Below are 23455 nucleotides of genomic sequence, written 5' to 3' on the forward strand. Positions count from 1 at the left end.
ATATGGATTATTGAACAGCACTGGAATTATGGGTTGTTGAGAATCGGCGGGTAAGTGCAACTGAATCCACGGAAAGATCAGCCCATGGTCTCATTGAATGGTGGTGCAGCCTTGATGGGCCGGATGGCCCACGCCTGCTCGTCGTTCTTGTGTTCTCATACAGGTGTGAAATATGTAGAACACTAATTGTACTGACTCTCACCTCATTCCACGTTGAATGGTGTGTCCTCTGCAATGTTGCAAGAGAAATTTCACGTGAGCCAGTAAATGCTGCAAAAGTAGTTCAAAAGGACATACGTCTTCAAAACCAGACAGAATTATTCCATAGTTACATCTGTCTGAAATTGCGATGAACAGTCTTTCAGTAGATTTAGTTTGTACCAGTTCTCCCATCAGTTAGAGAGTTCACAATGATGCCACTGATCTGATATGTATTTGTTATTTTCCAAAAATCTCCAGTGAGTAAGGATCTTCAAACTTCTGATGATTGGGCCAGCGTGCAAGACATTGTTTTAGATTTGTCCTGTTCATTTTCTGTGACGAATTACATTAAAAAAAATAACGATTTAACATTGAATTGTAGGGATATTGCACACGCATGATAAAGAGGTGAACGGTCAGTCAAGTCGGTGAATGCAGTTTATGAGAGATGTTGTACAGCAGGGATTGAACAAATCCATAGTGAGCGACCATCTATTAACACATGAACAGATGACCCATGATGTCTGAAAGTCGACATGATATTATTCTGAGATTGAAAACAAGCAATTCGAGGTTTATAGAATTTATAAAAATTGTATGGGAAAGTTTTCACAAGAAGCTAAAAATCATCAAACTGTACCACACAATGCGTGAAATTTTAACCTAACTAAAATTGAAAACATATTTCGATGCCTCTATCAGCTTGGGAGAGGGGGAAAATATATTCTAGTAAAATGAATGACAGGGCAAACTCAGTTGAGTCATAGAGTCATAGAGATGCACAGCATGAAAACAGGCCCTTCGTCCAACCTGTCCATGCCGACCAGATATCCAAACCCAATCTAGTCCCATCTGCCAGCACCGGGCTCATATCTCTCCAAACCTTTCGTATTCATGTACCCATCCAAATGCCTCTTAAATGTTGCAGATGTGCCAGCCTCCGCCACTTGCTCTGGCAGCACATTCCATACATGTACCACTCTCTGTGTGAAAAAGTTGCCCTTGGGTCTCTTTTATATCTTCACCCACTCACCATAAACCTATGCCCTCTAGTTCTGGACTCCCCGACCCCAGGGAAAACACTTTGCATGTTTATTCTCTCCATGTCCCTCATAATTTTGTAAACGTCTATAAAGTCACCTGGAGCCTCCGACGCTCCAGGGAAAACAGCCCCAGTCTGTTTAGCCTCTCCCTGTAGCTCAGACCCTCCAACCCTGGCAACATCCTTGTAAATCTTTTCTGAACCCTTTCAAGTTTCACAACATCTTTACGATAGAAAGGAGACCAGAATTGCACGCAATATTTCAACAGTGGCCGAACCAATGTCCTGTACAGCCGCAACATGACCTCCCAATTCCTGTACCAATACCTTGACCAGTAAAGGAAAGCAAACCAAACGCATTCTTCACTATCCTATCTATCTGCGACTCCACTTTCAAGGACCTATCAACCTGCACTCCAAGTTCTCTTTGTTCAACAGCACTCCCTCGGACCTTACCATTAAGTGTATAAGTCCTGCGGAGATTTGCTTTCCCAAAATGCAGCATCTCGCTTTTATCTGAATTAAACTCCATCTGCCACTTCTCAGCCCATTTGCCCATCTGGTCAAGAGTCTGTTGTAAGCTGAAGTAACACTCTTCGCTGTCCACGACACCTCCCATTTTAGTATCATCTGCAAACTTACTGACTGTACCTCTTATGCTCGCATCCAAATCGTTTATGTAAACGACAAAAAAAGTAGAGGACCCAACACCGATCCTTGTGGCACTCCACTGGTCACAGGCCTCCAGTCTGAAAAACAACCCTCCAATACGACCCTCTGTCTACTACCTTTGAGCCAGATCTGTATCCAAATGGCTAGTTCTCCCTGTATTCCGTGAGATCTAACCTTGCTAAAACAGTCTCCCATAGAGAACCTTGTCGAACGCCTTAATGAAGTCCATACAGATGACATCGACCGCTCTGCCGTCATCAATCTTCTTTGTTACTTCTTCAAAAAACTCAATCAAGTTTGTGAGACATGATATCCCACGCATAAAGCCATGTTGACTATTCCTAATCAGTCCTTGCCTTTCCAAATACATGTACATCCTGCCCCTCAGGATTCCCTCCAACAACTTGCCCACCACTGCCTCAGGCTCACTGGTCTATAGTTCCCTGGCGTGCCCTTACCACCCTTCTTAAACAGTGGCACCACGTTCGCCAACCAGTAAACACTTACAAAAAGTTTAAAGCGGGTTCATCACCATCCTGTCCCCAGTGGAGTTGAACGTGGGTTAAAAATACTGAGAGTGATACTTTGTTGGCAATGACGATAGACATTGAAACACATTAAGCAGTGTGTTCAAAGAGGTAGCATCGGCCCCTTGGACAGAATGACCTTCTTCCTCTGTTGTGACCGTAGAATGGTTTGTGGACAGTTACATGTTGATCTTCTTTTTTCAATCCATCATAAAACTTCCTGTTCCAGATTTAGGGAAATGGATAATTCCTGCTGGATATTGTTGATGAGTGAATCTCGTAATGCTGTCGCCATGTAGATAGGGGAACATAATAAAGCCGTATATTAAAGATGGTAAACACTGAAAAAAATAAATACACTTTCGGGGCTTGGTTGCTGACTAAGCACTGTTAGCCATTGTTTATTTCAGTATTGCTGATCGACTCAAATTTCTAAAATGCTGAAAGCTTTGGACGGGGGTGCCTTGCTTTGGTAACTGGGGAGTATTGTCGCTCTTTACAGGGATCATCACAATGTTGAGGAAGATAGCAATGGCGTGACCAGCAGACCAGTCAGAGAGTTGGCAGCGTGTCTCTCTGTGTGGAAACAATTTGGTCAAATTTAGAAGAAAACAGACAATATTTGATAATTGCAGTAATTATATTTCCTGCTTTTATCACCATTGCATGTAATGAGGATTTGAACTTTCCAGATATCATATAGAGTCACAGTACGGACATCGGGCCTTTGTCCCAAACTGGTCCAGGCTGATCAAATGTTAATCCACAAATGTCAAATCCATTTCTCTTCACTGGACTCATATCGTTCTCAACTATCCCTATCCATGTAGTTGTCCGAATATCTTTTAAGTGTTGTTACTGTACCCGCCTAAATCACTTCCGCTCGCAGCTTATTCCAGACGCTTACCACCCTCTGTGTAAAATATGGTTATTTGGCAAACTAATGATAATTATTGCCCGCATTTGTCTAACTTATTTCTACGTGCTAAATTGAATTTTTATCCCTCTATTTCAGGCAGACTTGCTGACACTCAGGCCGATAGTAAAGGTAACTGCATGCTCCTTTTATATGGAGTCGATTTTCTATATTCTGATGATTCTGTTCAAGCACAAAGTTGTGTTAAGAATCTCCTTGCCTTAAAATTCATGTTGGACAGCTGTCTGTTCATAACTAATGGGGTTGCATGACTTCTGAAGGTCTCTCATTTCAGGATTGCTGTGGAGCAGAGTGTTAAGGATCAGTTCCTACGCACATTGCCATTCTCAGAGACAGACAACTCATGGGGATACTGTGAAAATTCAGTTACACACACAGTGCTGCTTTCAGCAATGTATATAAACCATTTCACTCACTATTGAGCTGTGACATTGTGCTCACATGATCATACATCCCACAATATTTCGGGCTGTGACAGGCGGAAGTACTGTTTCACTTTCAGATGTTCGCACGGAGGATCAGTTGTGTTTTTCTCGCCATTTATTGCGCCCATATGTCATGAATGAGTAATAAAAAATCTCCTCATCTTGGCCAGTTTAGAGGAATTGTTTCTGTGGAAACATTTTTCTGACCCTCGCTCTCTGTGAGTGAGCATCACTTCTAAAATGGCATTTCACCCTCCACAATACGTATTGTGAGTTACATTGCGATAGCATGCATTTTTTTTGCCATGCCATCACTCCCATTGGAGCTTTCACAATTCCGCAGTATTCACTTTGGTTACCATTTCGGTATTTTACAGAGACGGTGAGGCTGAGACTTGAGAATGGGGGCAGTCCTTGCGCTGGCCGAGTGGAGATTCACTACAGGAGACAGTGGGGGACAGTCGATCATGATCTTTGGGACCTGCCGGATGCCGCAGTTGTGTGTCGGGAGCTGGACTGCGGGACCGCGGTCTCTGCCCCGGGCGGGGCTCACTTTGGACGAGGATCCGGACCCATTGTGACCTGGAATGTTCAGTGCAGCGGGACCGAGCGCGCTCTGAAGGAGTGTCGATCAGCGAGTTGGGATCACCGCTACTGGCCACACAGCAATGATGCTGGTGTCATCTGTTCAGGTAAAAATCTATTACCATTTCTTTGGAGCTTTATCACAAGCCGGAGCTGCCTGAAACCAGAAAGGGATATAATAACAGAGCGAAAACTATCCAAATATTATTAACATGATAATTAAAAAACGCCCAATTCATTCGGTTTCATAATATAATGCGTGAATATTTGAAGCGAATGGGAGAGGTGAATTCTCGTTACCGTTTCCAATCCGGTAAAGGGGCACGACAGGTGTCCATTGTCATGCCACTTGAAGACACATTGGGTGAAGTGCGCTGCAGGAATGATCACATTTACAACCCAATGCATACTGAGATGAGACATTGTGCTGGCTGGCAGAATCACTTTCTGTCACTTATCCTCAGGTTGAAAGTTGCTTTCTGTCTGAACAGCTGAGGGTCGGGGTTATGGCTGAACATGAATGAGATCGACAGGGCAGCAAACTGATTGTAGGAACAATTTATTTCCAGAAATGCCAGACCTGTAATTAATCATATAAATGTTTATCGGAAAATAATCTAAGTCGCTGTTTCTATAAATTTCTCTGATTCTGCGCTTTTTAAAAAAAATCTCAGATCACAGAGCTCCGAGGTTGGTACCTCAAAATTCCCAATGCTTTGGCAGACTGGAGGTTCAGTTCGGTGACACCTGGAAAACAATGTGTGGGCTTGAATGGGATTTGAAAACCGCCAATGTGGCCTGTGCACAGCTTCATTGTGGAGTCGCAGTGTCTGTTTCAAGCTCGATGCATTCTGGAGGCAGTGCTGTTCTCACGGCTACTGAGGTGTTTAAATGTATGGGCAATGAGACTCAGCTGGGGACGTGCCCTCGGTCTTCAACCACGCACCAGGATTGCACTGGACACAACAATGTCACCCTGATATGTTCAGGTGAGTACAAGCTTACCGAAAGAAAAAAACACATTTCCGCTTAATGTGTGTAAGAGTAATGTCGCTGGCATTCCTGACATTGCTTTGACCGTGACAAATCTCACCTAATCCTCAAGGTTCTCATATTCTCTGGCACAAGAGTGATGAGGTAAAATATACACGAAATTATTGAAAATTTAAACATTTTAAAACGTTTGCGTTTGGATTGGGAAAGACATTTCTTCAACTGTCCACAGTCAATACACTTTAGCGTCGACGTTGACTAAACGTCGCTCATGGAGGATAATATGAATCGTTGGTCTATACAGATACATTGATGTGAATCTCAGACAATTAAAGTTATGACAAGACAATTGTTTATTTTCTGAATCTCCCTGACCCGATTATATTTTTTAACAATACGAACAGACTGTATGACATCATTGAAGATCACTCTTGACAACAACTTTTTCAGCAAGAAGTTCCAGCTCACAAACACTCGTTGGTTGATAGATATTATCATGGTAATTTATTCACCGTTCTGTCCCTTACTTGCGACCCTTCTCAATCTCTGAACTTTCACGTTGCTGTAAATTTATCTTGCCTTCGTAACACGTTGTATTTTGCATGGTATATGCACTTTGTCAACAGTCTGATTCACTACATTCCAATATGTAATACTGTGCACCTTTTGTCCGAAATCGTAACATTATTGCCTGTTACTCTTTCGATGATCAATTGGCAGGTCCCGTAATTTCTTTCGTTTGCTGCTTTGTTCATCAAGTAATATTCTCGTACACCTCTATCAGTTCCAGCTTCATTGCTTCAATATGATCCATAACCTGTACAATACACATTAGTCGAAAATAGAAGCCTGTTCGCGTATCTCTTCGAGTATGCATCTCCTCAAGAGCCAGGACACACTTTGTCAATTATGTGTTCCACATAATTATAAACAATGTTTTCCTATCTTCCCAAACGCAAAGGAATTATTTCTCTCTTTCTGCCCTAAATTCTTCTATTCTTAAATTTCAGTTTAAGTTGCATTGCTGACTCCTCTACCAAGTATTCTGTCAACTTGATGTATCTCAGCTTTTGAAGCTCCAGCACTTCTGTCAAAGTGCACTTATTCACAACATGAAGAGGGAAAAGGTGAAAACATCTAAATGCACGTTGTATGTCATTTTCCAGGCTGCCAAAATATACTGCCTCAAACCTCTTTGCTTAAAGTTTCATCTGTCACGTACTTATCTGTTCTGTTCTCTTTGCATGCTCTACTGAAATTGGGAGATGTCATGAATAATGGTTTGAAAACATTGATGCATGTTACCAGGGGCTAATTTTGAAGTGTTACTCTGCATCTCAATGCAAATTCGGGGAAGTCCATGTCACATTCTACCAAACGGTACACTTTCACAGGTTATAATTGATTTCATTACTGTAGGTTCGATGGCAGAATAAAGGTTAATATTATTGAAACTGCATATTGCAGCCAGCATCTGATGCACTGGTCATGATTTGGTCACCCGGACGCTCAACATCTTACTGTACAAAAAAACTTTTAACATTATAATTATCTCAATTGCCTCAAACTTGTAAACTCATTTGTTGCCCATGTTTCAGAAATTGCCTTCAAAAATAATTATTTAATACATTCGTCTCGTTAGCTGCACTGTATTGTAACACCCTGATGGAATCGGCTACGTCAGTGGTCTGAATGACTTGTCTTTGATATAAGGTAACGCCATTAGCGTTGGTTCATTACCCCCACAATCTGAAGTTGCCATGGATGTCCTTACCTTCTGAGCTCAACCCTCGGCTGATGAATAGTGACCATCAGGTTAAATCACCATCAACCACATCTCTCTAACAAGAATGCAGCCACGTATTCATCAGTAAATTGAGTTAAGCATTACTGCATGATTGCAAAAGTCAATCTAACCTGCACGAGCAATCGGGACCAAAAGTACACTGCTGTTATCAAACTATGGACTGCATCAAGTCAACCTTTACACCCTCGTTTCATAGGGTTTCCAGGACTGAGGTAAATGATCATAATCACTATCTTGGGAATACCCTTTAAATGGGAATAGTGGAAAGAGTTTCATGAAATAATCGTCATTATTTTAAAGACGTTGTAACTGTCACGTATTGTATTGGGCAATGGAGGATGAGATTCGATTTATTTTCTCTTTTGAATCTCGAACAAGTGCGTGGATATTTGCAAACGTTTGTTTCTTTATTTGATCCAAAACAGGAAACAATGGGCCCCGATTGGTTGGTGGGGAGAACAGGTGCTCTGGGCGAGTGGAGGTCCTGCATGGAGAGCAGTGGGGAACGCTGTGCGGTGATTACTTTGGCTTACAAGACGCCAATGTGGTCTGTGAGCACCTTTTTTGCGGGACTGTAAAGTCGATCCCGAGAGATGCTCGATTTGGGAGGGGAGCCCGACCAGTGTGGAAGGAAAACTATGAATGCCATGGAAACGAGCGACGATTGTGGAACTGTCCAGTTTCACATGGGGAAAGCTTCAACTGTTTACATGGAAATATGGCCAATGTCATCTGCTCGGGTGTGTCCTTTATAGCAATTGCTCTTTCGCTAAACAGTGTTTGTGTGTACTTAAAGTTTGGAATTATTTTATTTATACCTTAATGGAATGTCACTGGTGAGCCCATGGCCTGTTGGCCTTTTGTGACTAATCTCCGTTTAACTGGTGCACTATTTCACTTCAGGAAGTCATTACCTTTCAACTATATGGTTAATAATCCGCAGTCATATGTCAGTCAGAAAAGGTTAGACCGGCAGATGTCCTTCCAGAAGGAAAAGTATTAGCCAGATGAGTTGTTAGGAGAATTGATGATCGTTTGACTGTCACCATCGCTAAGACTAACTTTCCATTCCAGACTATTAACTCAGTTTGATCTTTACCAGCTGCTATTCTGGAATTTCGGGCACTCTCAGCACCACCAGGTCTTAATTTCTACCTCCATTTTGCAAATCAAGAGGCCATGTTTGATTTGGCACAATGATGTTCTGAGATGCGACACTTGAGTTTTCGGAAGTTAATTTGTATTAAATGTACATTATGTTTTTAAAAAAATTCTGAATGCCATCCAAGATGATAATTAATTTCCTAAATCTTTGCATATAACTGCCGCATTCTTCAAATGTCAATCCCCTGTCTCTCCAAAAATGCATCCATTCTGCCTGGGTTACTAATTGTGTGAGTGCTTCTAAACTCTCTGTACTGTTTCAGATTTGGAATATTTCACGAACATTTGAACGATTATTATTCTGATACTTAGTCTTTCAGGGAACGAAGATGTGATTAGTGAGGCCAGGTTTTGTGCTGATGCCTGATTTCATTTTAACTAAGTTGGTTTTAGAGGCCTTTAGTTATAATTTTGTCACTCTTTTATGAGCCTGAAGACCTTGTCGGGCAGATCAAATGTGGAAACCAGATTTGATTTCCTGACAAACATTAGGGGCTGCATGAGTTTTGTTTTCAATATTTCTTTTCATAGTTTCCCTGTTCACGAGCTGAAACTGGGCTCCAATTCCAAAGCATACATTTTCCAACATTCCCCCAGAGAATGCATAAAGCATCTGAATTACTCGTGTCAACATTTTTACGACATGACATTCTGCCCTCAACTCCTGGCAGGGAATATCAGAATCTGCACAAATGGCGCCGCAGAACTCAGATGTATTCATAACTTCTAATAAAAGATATTGACGTATCAATAGCGTGGAGACAATGTTCAAAAGAAAATGGAGAATATTGGCAGTTACTTTAGTGAGTGACAGCATCACGTTTTAAAATTTATGAGCTATCGCAAATGTTCACAAGTGGTTTGAATGTCATAATTCTCAAACAGACTTGTTCCTCCGTCTCCATTATCATCTTAACCGTTGTCTCAGTCATGTTGCGGGTCATTTGCTCAGTGCAACATGCTCTGCCGTCAACCATGAGAGTAGTGGCAACATATAAATGGTCAAAGCATATGAGTAGCATCTGCAGACTGACAGTCGGCCTGAATGAATGGGGTCGCGAGCTAAAGACGAGACTTTATTTTCAACGAAAGCCAGAAGAGCAGCACTTTTATTTCCACGCCCCTCTCAATTTTGTTTATGGAAGAAATGTAATGACATGATGAAAGTATTTGAAAAAGTAAATGGACAAAATATCTTTATGATTGCAAATCATACATTTTCCTGTGATTGTCAGTTCTCGAATATCTGTGTTCATTTCAATCGCTGTTCTCAGTAACTCTTATTTTACAGATGAAAATTGGGCGTTAAGACTAGTGAATGGAGAAAGCCGCTGTGATGGCCGAGTTGAAGTTTACTCTCATGGAAGCTGGGGCGGACTGCATGACACCGTGTGGGATCAGAATGATGCCAACGTTGTCTGCAGACAGCTGGGATGCGGTTATGCCTTAGAAATATATAATTCTTCAAAGTACGGGGAGAGTGATGGTGGTTCGTGGGTACATGTTGTCCAATGTCATGGACATGAATCACAGCTCCAGGACTGCAGGATCTCCAACACATTGAATTCGTCTGACATCGAAGGCAGTAGAGTAGGGGTCCTCTGTTCAGGTAAGTAGACTCTTCACATTTAAACCAGCTCAGATATATCAAGACAAATATTCATCTGCTGAGTAAATTGAGGATGTACACCACTTGCTTGTCAGTGTCACTCAAACCATTTATTCATCGCTCAGATATCAGCAGATCTGAGGTGGGCGGCGGGTGCAGATGGATGAATATGAGAAATTGACACTATTTTGTTGTGAGATACAAGCATTACGTGGCAGGTCAGGTGAATTGGCTATGCTAAATTGCGCAGAGTGTTATTTGCATTAGTCAGAGGGAAATGGGTCTGGGTGGGTTAAACGTCGGAGGGTCGGTGTGGACTGGTTGGTCCAAAGGGCCACTTTCCACAATGTAGGGAATCTAATCTTATCTAATCTAATCTGAAGGGGCGGCAGGCTGGGACAGTGGATAGCACTGCTGCCTCACAGCGCCAGAAACCCGGGTTCAATTCCCGCCTCAGGGAACTGTCTGATTGGAGTTTGCACATTCTCCCCGTTTATGCGTGAGTTTCCTCCGGGTGCTCCGGTTTCCTCTCACAGTCCAAAGATATGCAGTATAGGTGAATTAGCCTTGTTAAATTGCCTGTAGTGTGAGGTGAAGGGGTAAATGTAGGGGAATGAGTGTGGGTGGGTTGCTCTTCAGAGGGTCGGTGTGGACTTGTTGGGCCGAAGGGCCTGTTTCCACACTCTAAGAAATCTAATCTAATCAGGAATCTAATTACAGTTTCTTAACCCAAAAGTACAGTTGACACACGTGCACAAATTATACTTTTAATGGTAAGGTCCTGGGGATTGTTGCCAGACAATGAGACCTCGGTGTGCAGACTCTAAGTGCATTGAAAATGGAGGCATGGAGAGTCAGTGCAGTGAAGAAGGTGATTGGTACTCTTACATTCATTGATCCGTGCCACTGAATACAAGAGTTCTAAAGTCATGCTGTGGCTGTACATTGGTTGGCCACTTTTGGACTTATGTGTATCATTCTGGCCACCCTTTTAGAAGAACAATGCTGGGAAACTTGAAAGGATTCAGAAAAGATTTGCAGTGATGTTAGCAGAGTTGGAAGGATTGACTTATAGGGAGAAGATAAACAGACTGGGTCGTTTTTCCCTGAATGGTCGGAGGCTGAAGGGCGACCTGATAGAAGTTTATTATATCAGGAGGGGCATGCATAAGGTGAATAGACAAGGCATTGTCCCCAGGATAGTGAAATCCGAATCTGGAGGGCAGAGGTTAAAAGTAAGGGGAAAAGATTTCTAATGGAACTGAGGGACAATGTTTGTCACAAAAGAGGTTGGACGTATGAAATATCTTGACAGTGAGGTGTTGGAGGATAGTACAGTTACAACATTTAAAAGGCATGTGGATTTGTGAATAAATAGGAAGGGTTTAGAGATATATGCGTGGAATGTTGTCAAATGGGAGTGGATTAATTTAGAATATGTGATTGACATGGAGGAGTTGGACTGAAGGGTTTGTTTCTGTACTGGACATGTCTCGGACTCCATTACTTGAAATAACCGCTTTTCTTTCAATTAGTAGAGCTTTTTATCTTTTCTGAGAAACTTCTGATCTCGTGCAGCATTGCAGAGACTGAAAGCGCAGTTTGAATTTTGTAGATAATGCACGAGAGACGGATTCCATACAAAACAAATGTCTTGAGATGTTTCACATGCGAAGTAGCTGCACTGCAATTATAGATTGCTTTGGGAGTCGTTGTGCGTCATGTATCTCGGGATGGTGATGAGACCCTGAAAGAACGCTTTCATGATCATTGAAATGTCGAGGCAATGGCTTCTTGGTGTTTGTGTGTAAAGTACTCATCTCGAAATACAACCGGGGACATTGCAACAGGATTGGAACTAAAGTTAGGGGAATGCTGTGCGGTAGATATAAGCAACTGTGTGACTTGCTATCAATTAGAAAAGCAGTTTGCAAGCAGCGAGCTCAGGGAAGGTCTCCTCTCGTGTCAGGTCCAGCGCACAAGTTGTCACAAAAGTTCCATTGTGCAGAATAACTTACAAACAGTTGTTATGGTGTTGAGCTGATGGAAGCTTCACTTTTCCGCTATAAAGATCATAAAATGGTTCGTTAGAAGCTGAAGACAGTGTTTTAAGGGCGAACAAGTTTCTTCTCAAATTGCAAGAAGCATGATTTAGACCAGAGCAGAAAACTGTGTGCAGTTAAGGAATCCACATCAGAGGATGCATTTGACAGTCATGGAGACAATGCAGGGGGCAACGGATGAGAGATTTTCTTGAGATGAACAAAATGTTGCTATGAAGACAACTTAGCCAGTTTTGGATTCATTTCCTTTGAACAGATACGACTGAGTATGGGCAGGATTGAGGTGTATAATAAGCAAGAAGGAATCTTTCCCCTATGTTATGCAATTGCTTACCTTGTGGCATAGAGTTAAGGTGATGGACAGAAGGTTCAGAGGGACCTGAGGATATTCTTTTTCATCCACTTGGGGCGGGGGAGCAGTCTGGAACTCACTGTCTGTAAATGTGGTAGATGCAGAATCGTTAGGGAAATCGAAGATATATTTAGATGTGCACTTGTGATGCGAAGGAGTTAAGTATGAACCCAAGTGCTGGGAATGAGATTAAAATATTTCGGAGCTTGTTTTTGACAGAAACAGAATTGGTGGGCCGAAGGTTCTTTCTCTGTGCTGAAGACTTCTTAAATCCGTGATTCTGTGAATTAGTTCTGGACCTTTGTATCTAAGTACACGTGATAATAACCTGAAATGACCTTTCGTCCCCTTTCAGTATTTACACTTCTACAACTTCTCAAAGTGCTATTGATGTCATGCTAATATATATGATGTCTTTCAGTTATATTCTCGTAAGATATAGTATTCTCATGTGCGCTGATGAATGAAAGCTGAGACGGTATTTATATTGGACGAACGTACAGTTATGTGCACTATAAAATAGGTTGAGCATTAGACAAAGTAACGCGTGGACAGACATAAACGGAGTGACAGGATAGAGAAAGCACAAATGCAACTGTTTGCAAAATATTTCACGGAATGTTCAATATAGAAAGGGAAACTGAACCTGGCAGTACCAGGTGCAATAGATATATTGAAACATTTATGTGCTGTACATTCTTGCTAAAAGGTTACACTTGATCGATTAATTTTGTAAGAAATTATGTTTCAGCACAATAAGTACTTCTCATGAGAACATTTAAAACGCTCTTTCCTGTATCTATACACTATGTTGCCCTGAGTGATGAAGGGAATGTGTATTGAATGTGTAATTGTTTCACAGAGCACTTTCAGTTAAGGCTGTCAGATGGTGGAAGCCCTTGTGCTGGTCGAGTGGAGATTTACTACAATGGAATATGGGGCTCAGTTTGTGATGATTCATGGGATGTGGTAGACGCTGACGTCGTTTGTAAACAACTGGGTTGTGGAAAAGCACTGGATATGACACTCCCTTCCTCCTCTGGACCGGGCTCAGGCCACATTTGGTGGAAGGACGTGAAGTGTTTTGGAAACGAATCATTTCTCTGGGAATGTCCTTCAGTCCCATTGGGTCACCAAGACGACTGTTCTCATAAAGAGGATGTGAGAATTATGTGCTCGGGTGAGGCCATTCTTCAATGCTTTGACTTTGCTCGAATGTTGTAGGTGAGACGTCATGCTGACGTATGTGCACTGAATTCGAAGGAATGTAGAGCAGCGGCAGTAATTTAAAGAAATGATCTCTGACACTTACATGTACACAAAAAGTGAAAGAACAATTCGTTTCTCTAATCTAACTTGCTTTTCTGTCAGTTTTTTTCACCTTCTATTGATACAAGACGCGTTTGTCTGAAAAGTGTCATTTTTGATCTGTTGTCACTACTCCAAGTGGATGCCAATATTGTCCTGATTGTCATAAAGGGTTTACTAAAACTTAATTCCAAATTTATGATCTTTACTTTTGTATCGAGCCACCAGAAATATGAGACCTGTTCGTGTGTCTATCGAACTATTTGTGACTCGACAATGAAGGAGTGATTTTTTTTCTTTATGTTTCCGAGCAGACTTCACTGTATCAGACACAGCTCCTGTACAATTGTATCAGACCTGTACTGCCTGTTTATTACTGTGCACTTGCGGTTTTCATGATTTTTCAGAACAGTAAAAATATTCCATAATTTGCTTCCAACTGAGCAGTTTGAAACTTCCCTGGTGATACAAAATTAAAATTGATTGCATATATATCTATATATATATATATAATTGAACAGCCATGATATCAGAACCAGTTCCAGTGGACCGTCACTTCTGCAAAGTGGACAATTTACTTTTAACACAGGCTTTCTGTTTTCTGTCAGTTTCTGCTTCTCGACCATTTCGAGTTCTCAAACAGTTCGCCAGATTCTAGTAGTGCCTTGGTCAAGTCCTTCTAAACTCCATGCACGATACACATTTGGCTCACTCCTTTTTTCATTGCAATATGTGTCATGAAGAAAACTGAACACAATGATCCGCGGATGCTGCAAATCTAAAACAAAAAGGAAAATTTCTGGAAAATCTCATATGTCTAGCAGCATCCGTCGAGACAAAGAGACAACGTTTCATGTCCAGTGACGCTTCCTCAATTCAGAATACGCGTTACTGGACCTGAAGATTTGTCTGTGCTTTCTCTCTTCACAGATTCTGTTGAGTTTCTCCAGCAATTCCCTTTGTTCATATCACGCATCCTGCTCGTTTCGGCAATCACAGTGCACACCAGCGATATGAACAATCTAACAATCCGGATATATGTTATTGTTTGAACAGAACACAAGGAGCTGCGGCTGGTGAATGGAAAGCATCGCTGTGAGGGAAGAGTAGAGGTGTTCTACAATGGGACCTGGGGAACAGTGTGTTCAGACACATTGGATCCACACGTTGCCAAAGTGATTTGTAAACAGCTGCACTGTGGTGCGTTCCAGTATGTTGAGTACGACGCTCAGTCATTCGGAGCAGGAACGGGAACTATTTGGCTCGATGAGATGGAGTGTCTGTCACACGAGTCGACACTGTGGCAATGTCACACAGATCCGTGGGGTCAACACGACTGTCAACACCGGGAAGATGCTGGTGTAGTTTGTTCAGGTAACATGACAAGCCTTCTCAATGTTCGGGTGTCATTTCAAGCATGAATTCCCAATAGACTGAGCATCTTTCTCCTTCCAACAGAGAGCAATGTGACAAAGGAGCAGACCCTCAGTTCAACTTACTGCCAACAACAATTAGGTGCGTCTTCTTTCTCTATGTGCGAATTCTTGGAGATTCTGCTTTGTACTGCATTCAATAATAATCAGTTCTGTACCACAGATACGCAAGACAGTGTGCACCTGCATGGAGGAAGCAGCAACTGTTCTGGCAGAGTGGAAATCATGTGCGATCAACGCTGGGGAACGTTGTGTGGCAATTCCTGGGATATAACTGATGCTAATGTTGTCTGCAGAGAGCTGGGATGTGGCTTCGCTCTATCAGCCCGAGATGAGGCCGCTCTCTCCCAGGTGAAAGATGTTATCTGGCAGAATGATGTGAAGTGTAAGGGAAGAGAATTCTCTCTGTTGGACTGTCTCTCCGCAGCTCCAGCTAAAAGCAAGTGCAACCACAAGGAAATTGCCAGCGTAAAGTGTTCTGGTAAGATTGATGCTGACTGACGTGCGCCATTAATGTTAAAAATCAGGGCAACTATTTGATTTCCTAAGTTACATTGCCCTTTATAATTATTCGTACTTTCTGTTCCACAGGATCCGAGTTGGTGACGGTCTCCCCTTCACCTCCACCTGCGGGTATTTATGACTGATACTATTATTAGTATTTGTGTTCGCGTTCGCCAGTGCCATTGTTTCCTTAATGATGATTATTTACAATTTTCCATGGCAGACCTTAACTATGCTAAACCCATTTGTACTCCCTCCTTTAAGGGCAGGAAAGCCCGTCTATTTCCATGCCTGTTGTCGTCTGTTCATCTTTGGGAGGCTTGTTAATCTGTGAGTTGGTCGCATTACTGTTGGTCATGCAGAGAAAATTGCAAATGAAAGGTAAGCATCATATCTACCGACTGAGATAACACTGCGTCACTTTCACTGTTGCATATGTTCTCGGGGCTGTACGTTTTTATTGCACTTTTCGAGCATTTGACTGAGATGGTCACGATTGTGCAGCAGTTCTTGGCTGTTTGTTTTCTTCGAGGGCCTTTGCCCAATGAAACGCTAAGTTTTAATAAACACTCAGATAAATGCATCAAATCTGTAAATAGCAGTTAAAAGAATATTTTAGCTTTGTGAAGTATGCATCAAGTCGCTCAATATATTTGGAGAGAAACTGAATTAACTTATAATGTGGAGTTGCTCCAGTCATTTTCATTGGGAAAGAAATATAATGACTGCACTTTCTTATCTTTCAGTTAACATATACATGACATTCCAGAGCAGGTCAATGATGGCAGCAATATGTCTCCGTTTCATTGAGTTATTTGCAGACTGCCTCTAAATATTTCTGCATTAGTTACTATTATTTATGGTTCTTCAGTGTTTGGGTGCTGCTACCACAACCCAAGATCATTGAGAGGATGAAGGGTCCTTTTAAGGGAACTTCCAGTTAGGCAACAATTGGCTTCCCTTGACTGAGCAAATGATACTTCTATACTTTGCACAATAATTTAAAAGCGTTTGCTTTGGAACCATTTTCCACGAGTTGGCAATGACAATCAACACTAATAACAATCATTTTCTATCCTTTCACATGCTCTTAATTTTCCTTTACATATAGCCATAAAAACTATGCACTTAGTCTATCACGATCAATGTCATCAAGGTGCACCTTATTTCATTCGTCTCACGTTTTGGTTTTTAACTAATTGTCATAATTATGCAATTGTTTAATGAAAGTAGTCCAATTCTAACAACATTATTATCAACCTTGTTTGTTAGCACCACGGTATGTTGAACATTAATTTGTAATCTCCTCAATGGCATCAAGTCTTTTTTAAAAATATAGGTTATTAGCATTTTCGTTTTTTCATTGCATTAAAGAGTTTCATTTTCTGCACTCAACATTTTCAATCACATGCACCATTGCGAGCTGAGAATTTTCTTGAATAGATATTTGAATCAGCAAAATTAGAACAAAATACCCAAATTTATACCAACAAGAACATCTCGCTCTTTCTGCTTAACATACTAGGTTCGGTAACTGATGTGACATGGAAATTAATCATGGCCTGTTCACTTGTTTTTCCAATATGTTCTCCCTTCAGCGATCAGTTAACGTTGTGTGAAGATTCTAATCTACAGCATTGTGTGAACTCGTTCTTCTCTCCCCTGGTTCTTCAGATATAAACACCTTGTTTCTGCGAGTGTTCAGCTACAAATGCTGACCAGTCTATTGTTTATTCAACAGAACTTTACCTTGGTGGCAGAGGCTCACGCCTTGGTTTGTACCAAGGAATTTATGAAGAAATTGAGAATATTCCCCCTGGCAAGAGGACGGATCACAAACATGGACCAGGTATATATTTCCTATTGTATCGTGAATCATGACTGGATAAGTATAGCTTCCATTTAATTTGCAGTCTCCCATGATCAATGACTGAATGAACATGATTATTAGTTAAAACACAGTCGTCGTGTGTGGGAAGCTATCTCATTAACTGTGTCTCTGTCCGCATTTCGTGAGATGAAGAATTTCAATATGATAATTCCCACTGGCCTACATTCCTGATAGATTATTTCTGGCATGTATTTGAAAATGCAAACAAAACTATCAATTTCACTTCTACCCTGGTTCCACCCTGACCGTTTCAGATGGCTGGACAACTAATCAATTCGTCATTGATTTTAAAATAATATAACTTTTGCAGTAAGTATGGATTACACAGCACCAAAGAGCGGAAGCAAAATTGAGGAATCAATGTATAAACAAATATGATGAATCACAGAAGATGAGTGGTGCTGAAAGTGTGCATATGACTCTGAAACTTTGCAGGTGTTCAGATACAGTGTAAATGAATGGAAAGAAAATGTCTGGTAGATGATAAATGTGAAATTATCCATTTTGGTTGGAATAAAATTATACATGACTATTATTTGAACGGACATGGCCTGAAAAGTACAGATAGCAGATTTAGGACTAAATTGAGGAGGAACATTTTCACCCACAGGATTGAGAATTTATGGAATTCCCTGCCTCATCAGATGTTTTTAGAACTGGGGTGAATAATGTTTTGAACGTTAAAATCGTGAGTAAGTCGAACTGAAGCCACGAAAAGATCAGTTATGATCTTATTGAACGGCGGAACTGGCTGGAACGGTCAGATGGAGTACTCCTGCTCTTAGATCTTATGTCATATTCCTTCCCGCAGTGGGTTCACTTGACATTATTCCAGATATTTCTACAGGCACGATTAAAGAACAATACTTTCTGTTGTCACCCTACAATTAATAACATTAAACCTTCAACTACAGTCCATAAGTCTACGACATACAGGATCAGGATTAGATCATTTGGCTCATCGAGTCTATTCTGCCATTCAATAAGGGCTGATGTGCTTCTCAACCACTTTGATTTGCCTTCTCCTTGGATGTTTTTATCCCCTTATTAACCAATAACCTTTGTATTTCTGTTTTAAATACACACTGATTGGCCTCAATAGCCATCTGTGTTCCATAGATTCGCAAGCCTCTGGTTGAAGAATATTTGCCTCATTCTAAATCTTATTGGTCATGGCTTCTCTTGGAATTCGAGTTTGAAAATAACTCTCCATTTTTTATTTTTAGTAATTTATGCTTCCATTGACTCACTCAATCGCATTGAATACTACACCAGCCACAACTTGACTGACAATAATCCCGGATCTGAAAATCTTGAGGTGAAATCCAACAGCATTCCAGGTGTGTATAGCATCACTTTCTGTCAATTAATTTTCGTCCTACACCCTCTATGCTGTCCAAAACTTAACGATCGCAACCCTCAGAAGGTAGTGTGATCACTGGAATGTTGGTTAAAGTGAAAATCGCTGTTTTGATACCACATGATCATGGGCATGGACTGTCCGGCTGTTTTGTTGCTCACAGAGATTATAGAGCCCATGACCTCTACTTGTAATGTGCAAAGAGACGTTCGTTCGATGTATTTGCTTTCAGGAACTGGACTCACACCCATTCCCGAAGACGAATACGTCTCCTTAAGCTGAACACTACAAAAAGAACCAGGTTATCATTCTAATCGCATTTTTCCAGCACACGTTGGCCCACAGCCTTGTATGTTTTGACATTGCAAGTGCATCACTGAATACTTTTTTGAGCGTGTTTTGCCTCTATCACCCTTCCTGGCAGAGAGTCGAAGATTTCCTGTTTACTTCTCCCATCACTTCTCTGAAATGTATGATTCCTGATCTTTGATCTCTCCACCAAAGAGAAATGTTCCTCCTGTCTTCCCCAACTACTGTCGTCATCATTTCATGACTCATCGCAGGCATGCCAGCAACTCTGCATGCTCAGCTCCAAGTCAATAAATTGCAAGATAGATACAGCGATAGGTCTCTCAGCCCTTCGTAACTCTTCCTCCTTTCAATGAGACAATTCCAAACTATGGTGTGGCCTAAATCCAGCTCCCTGCCTTTGAAGCATGTCCATAAATACCTTTGATCAACAATGATCTCGGCCACATTTAAAATTAAGAATTGATCAGACATCAGCTAATTTTTGGGAAATATATTTCCAAACCCTGTACAGCTTTATCCTTTCTTGACATCTTCCCTGAACGGTCTGGCTTTAATTCTGTGTATAACACCTCGAGCTAAAATAGTCTAATCAGTTGAAGTAGTTTACTTTATGTTCCCTGTCTTATGCGGGTTATTATCTTGAATAATTCAATCAGATAACATTTCACCTTCTCATTTCCAGGGAAAACAATCCTAATTTGCACCAACTCTGCTCATTCCGTAACTTCAGAATTACGATGACCGACCTAACTCTTCTGGTCTCAGTTTCCAGCACTCGCCTTATCTGAGACATTCGTCTCGTTTTCTAGTTATCGTTGTTGTGTATTTGAATTTGTATCAGTGATGCTCATCTTTCTCTCCAGGTCGAATTCGTGGTGAGTATGACGATGTTGAGACTGAAGATGCAGACTGTCATGATGGAAAGTTACAATTGGACAGTGATCCTGATGAACCCCTCACACTTACAGATGATGACAGTGGTCTTTGTTCACTCGGTGAGTTGAATAACAGATATTCACATCTTTAACCACCTTTCTGTGCATTCACACTGCCATAATTCCTTTCCATTCCATGATAATATTATATTTACTGAAAATCCTAGAACAACGTCCAAACCTGTGCCTCATTTCCACAGCTTGTCACTGAGAAAGCAATGTATTATTGGAGAACGATTTTATTTCAAAAGCATAAAGAACCGTCTTTAAAAATGAATTCGATGCGATTCATCATACGCTGCGTTTTGTCAGTTCTTCGAATAGCTGATGTTCACCTAATTTTGTAATTACAAATCTACAAAATTGCTGTTTCAATGCGTCATCAACTGGCTGTATGGAGAATATGAAAGATGGGGTTTTACGTGCTCAACAGTTTGAACGGTTTAGTTCTTGTAGCTCACATGGAATACAAAGCCCAGGACCTTTACTTGTAATGTGCAAAGAGACGTGCGTTGGATGTGGTTGTTTTCAGGAACTGCACTCACACCCATTCCCGAAGAAGAATACGTCTCCTTAAGCTGAACATTACAAATGCCAACAACTCACGGTTGCCTTTGAAACCCAGACTATCTGATCAGCTGCTTAACCATTTTAGTGTTTTCGAATGGCATTTTGGAAAAGAAAAACTGCTCCATTGTTCCTTGTATTCCTAGTTATCCGCTTCCATTATTCTTCACCTTCTCTCCTTTTTCACAGAGAGTTGTTTAATTACTGTTGTGAGTACTCTCCTGTAACATGTAACAGTCACCACACTAACAACCAAGGTCCTATGTTTCTTTGAAGAATGGTCACCGGGCTTGAAACTTTAACTTTGATGTCTTCCAAACATGTGTCCCGACATGCTGGGTTTTTTCTAGCAATTCCCGTTGTTTGCTTCTGATTACGAATGGCCAAATGAGCTTCTCTGCACTGCATGATTCGATAGAACTATGATACAGCCATTGCCATGTTAACTCTGTTGTCCAATCAGAAAATACATCTGACTTCCCCTGATAACTCGCATATCGGTGGCGCCTTCACTGTTGACATGCACTGGATGTGCGATCCAAACTTTTACAATGTTCGCATCAAACCCATAATTGCGACGTTTCCTCCTGAGTTCCAATGTTTCTGATGCAGAGGAGAGAATGGGATGCCTCGGCTTTCTGCAAAATTCTGAAATATCTTGAGCACTATGTAATGTTGAAAATCATCATGGGAAACTTGACATTTATTTTTCAGTTAAACATTGAATACATTCGTGAGGATTGTTTAAATTAATGAAGAAAGCAACTTTTATTGTTTCACAGAGATCTATTAAATTGTTTTAGGAGTGCGAAAGAAACCATAGATATTTGTTTATCTTGCACTTTCAATCAACATCTCACCTGCAAAATCGTGCATGGCCAGTGATATACTAAACACACAGATAGAGAAACATGTCAATGTGCCTTCCAAATATGGCCCGTCATCAGTCTGACCTTGCTGAGGCAGAATTAGTCTTGTCCCTACTCCATGGAGTGAGAGTTTCAGCTAGAGATTGGTAGATTCATGTGCTGTGAATAGAGCCAGAGGTGACTTGAACGCGTGGACTCAAATTATTTTCTTTATCATTTCAGGTCGATTTTAGAAGCGATTTCAACATGGGACGTCCTAATATTGCGAGAAGTCACCGACTATCGTTTTGAATCTCAAAAATATTTTTCTCAATATAAGCTGCAACTGGTTGTAATTCAGAAGCATGTACTTTGGCATTGAAATGTATATATTTGCATATATATACATTTGAAATATATCTGAAAAATTGCATGTTGTGTGTTTTAATGAGTTAAAAGTGGGTATAAACAGAGTGCATCGAAGTTATTTTTTATGTGTGCATACATTACGTAATTCATTTCTCAGTGTGAATGTTTGAAGTCACAATAGTGGACGATGGTCCTGTGGCTTGTCAATGAGGTATTGAGGAAATTCCATGTGAAATTGCTTTGCTTTCTCATACCGAATGAAGGAGGCTTTTAAACTTGTCAAGCCAAAGAATTCTATGAAGTGCTGTTTTGCTATTTATTGAATGAAATGTTCTGTCCCTGAACTGGGAATATTTCTGAAAGTGATGTTGCAAAATGTAGGACACAATTCATCAATAAAAATGCAGTGATTGCAAGTTTGTTTTGGGATTCTGAGTCCGTTTGTTGATGTCAGTGCCAAGTGTATGTGTGTGAGTGTCAGTGAGTAAGTGAGAGTGGTTGTAATTGGCTGTGCTTGTGCAACTGCATCTCTGAATATGAGAATATTTTTGATTCGGCCAGTACGTTGGAACGCTGATTTCAGGATGGAAGAACACAGGAAACGAAAGGTAACTTGGAAAGTTAACATTCAGAAGGATCGTGGCTTACAATCTGCTTGCATCAGGTGGGTCAGGTAAGCAAGGAGGCACATGACAAGGTTTCCTGCATTCGTCGGAAAATACGTGGTTTAATTTTTATGCAGTCAGGTTGTGTGTTGTCGAACTTTAATTCGGCCACATTTGGAAGATGACACACAGTTCTGGCTGCCAGAAGTTCTCTCGCTTCCTCTCTCTACCCCCTCCGCCAACCCCGTCCTCCTCTTGTATTCCAAGTGAGACAATGCCAACCAATACCAGTCCATAAGCGGCAGATATTGTTTCTTGGATAAAGCATTCAAGCCTGTGAATTTCCCAGGTTACAACGATACTTTATTCTTCAAGGAGAAAGTGAGGACTGCAGATGATGCAGATCAGAGCTGAAAGTGTGTTGCTGGAAAATGCGCAGCAGGGCAGGCAGCATCCGAGGAGCAGGAGAATCGACGCTTCGGGTATGAACCCTTCTTCAGGAATCATTCTTGGATGCTGCCAGCAACACACTTTCTTCTTCAAACCTGCGCTTGTAGAAATTTTGTTCAATCGACCTTGCCCCTGTGATATGAGCAGAAGGAGATGAACAGACCCAGTGTTGGCCTGACCCCTTCAGATATTAAATTCACTTAGAATCTGACTCAATAAATTACATAGATATGTAAATTGCACAAAGTGCAAGAATATTCATCATTTCTCCTTGTTAAAACAATTCACTGAGAGGTCCCAGAATACAGTTGCCAGCAAATGTTCGATTTAAGGTGTACAATGTCAGGAAACAGCCCAAAGATAAATCAATTCGACATTGCAGAAGAAACTCATTGGTTTCTCAACAGAAACATCTTTCACTCTGAGGGAACCTGAAGTACAATTGAAATCATCTCACTAGTGTGTGCATGTCTGTGTGCTTGCATCTGTGTGAAGC

The 23455-nt window shown here is 41.1% G+C and overlaps 1 protein-coding gene across 1 annotated transcript in view; it reads left to right on the forward strand.

Annotated features, from left to right (window-relative positions):
* The first annotated feature begins 4093 nt into the window (after positions 1-4093).
* LOC148144489 (scavenger receptor cysteine-rich type 1 protein M130-like) overlaps positions 4094-23455 on the forward strand; it is a 67095-nt gene continuing 47733 nt past the window's right edge. The window contains exons 1-12 of the mRNA XM_087975346.1: positions 4094-4496; positions 5064-5378; positions 7615-7929; positions 9645-9962; positions 13240-13557; positions 14742-15082; positions 15269-15599; positions 15710-15751; positions 15887-16003; positions 17364-17471; positions 18740-18853; positions 20049-20180. Coding sequence (XP_087831472.1) covers positions 4094-4496; positions 5064-5378; positions 7615-7929; positions 9645-9962; positions 13240-13557; positions 14742-15082; positions 15269-15599; positions 15710-15751; positions 15887-16003; positions 17364-17471; positions 18740-18853; positions 20049-20180 — 2854 coding nt within the window. The remainder of the gene's footprint in view (positions 4497-5063; positions 5379-7614; positions 7930-9644; positions 9963-13239; positions 13558-14741; positions 15083-15268; positions 15600-15709; positions 15752-15886; positions 16004-17363; positions 17472-18739; positions 18854-20048; positions 20181-23455) is intronic.

Source organism: Chiloscyllium plagiosum, unplaced genomic scaffold (assembly GCF_037043375.1).
Source record: "Chiloscyllium plagiosum isolate Xiang-an unplaced genomic scaffold, Cpla_swu_hap1 HiC_scaffold_27, whole genome shotgun sequence".
NCBI lineage: Eukaryota > Metazoa > Chordata > Chondrichthyes > Orectolobiformes > Hemiscylliidae > Chiloscyllium > Chiloscyllium plagiosum.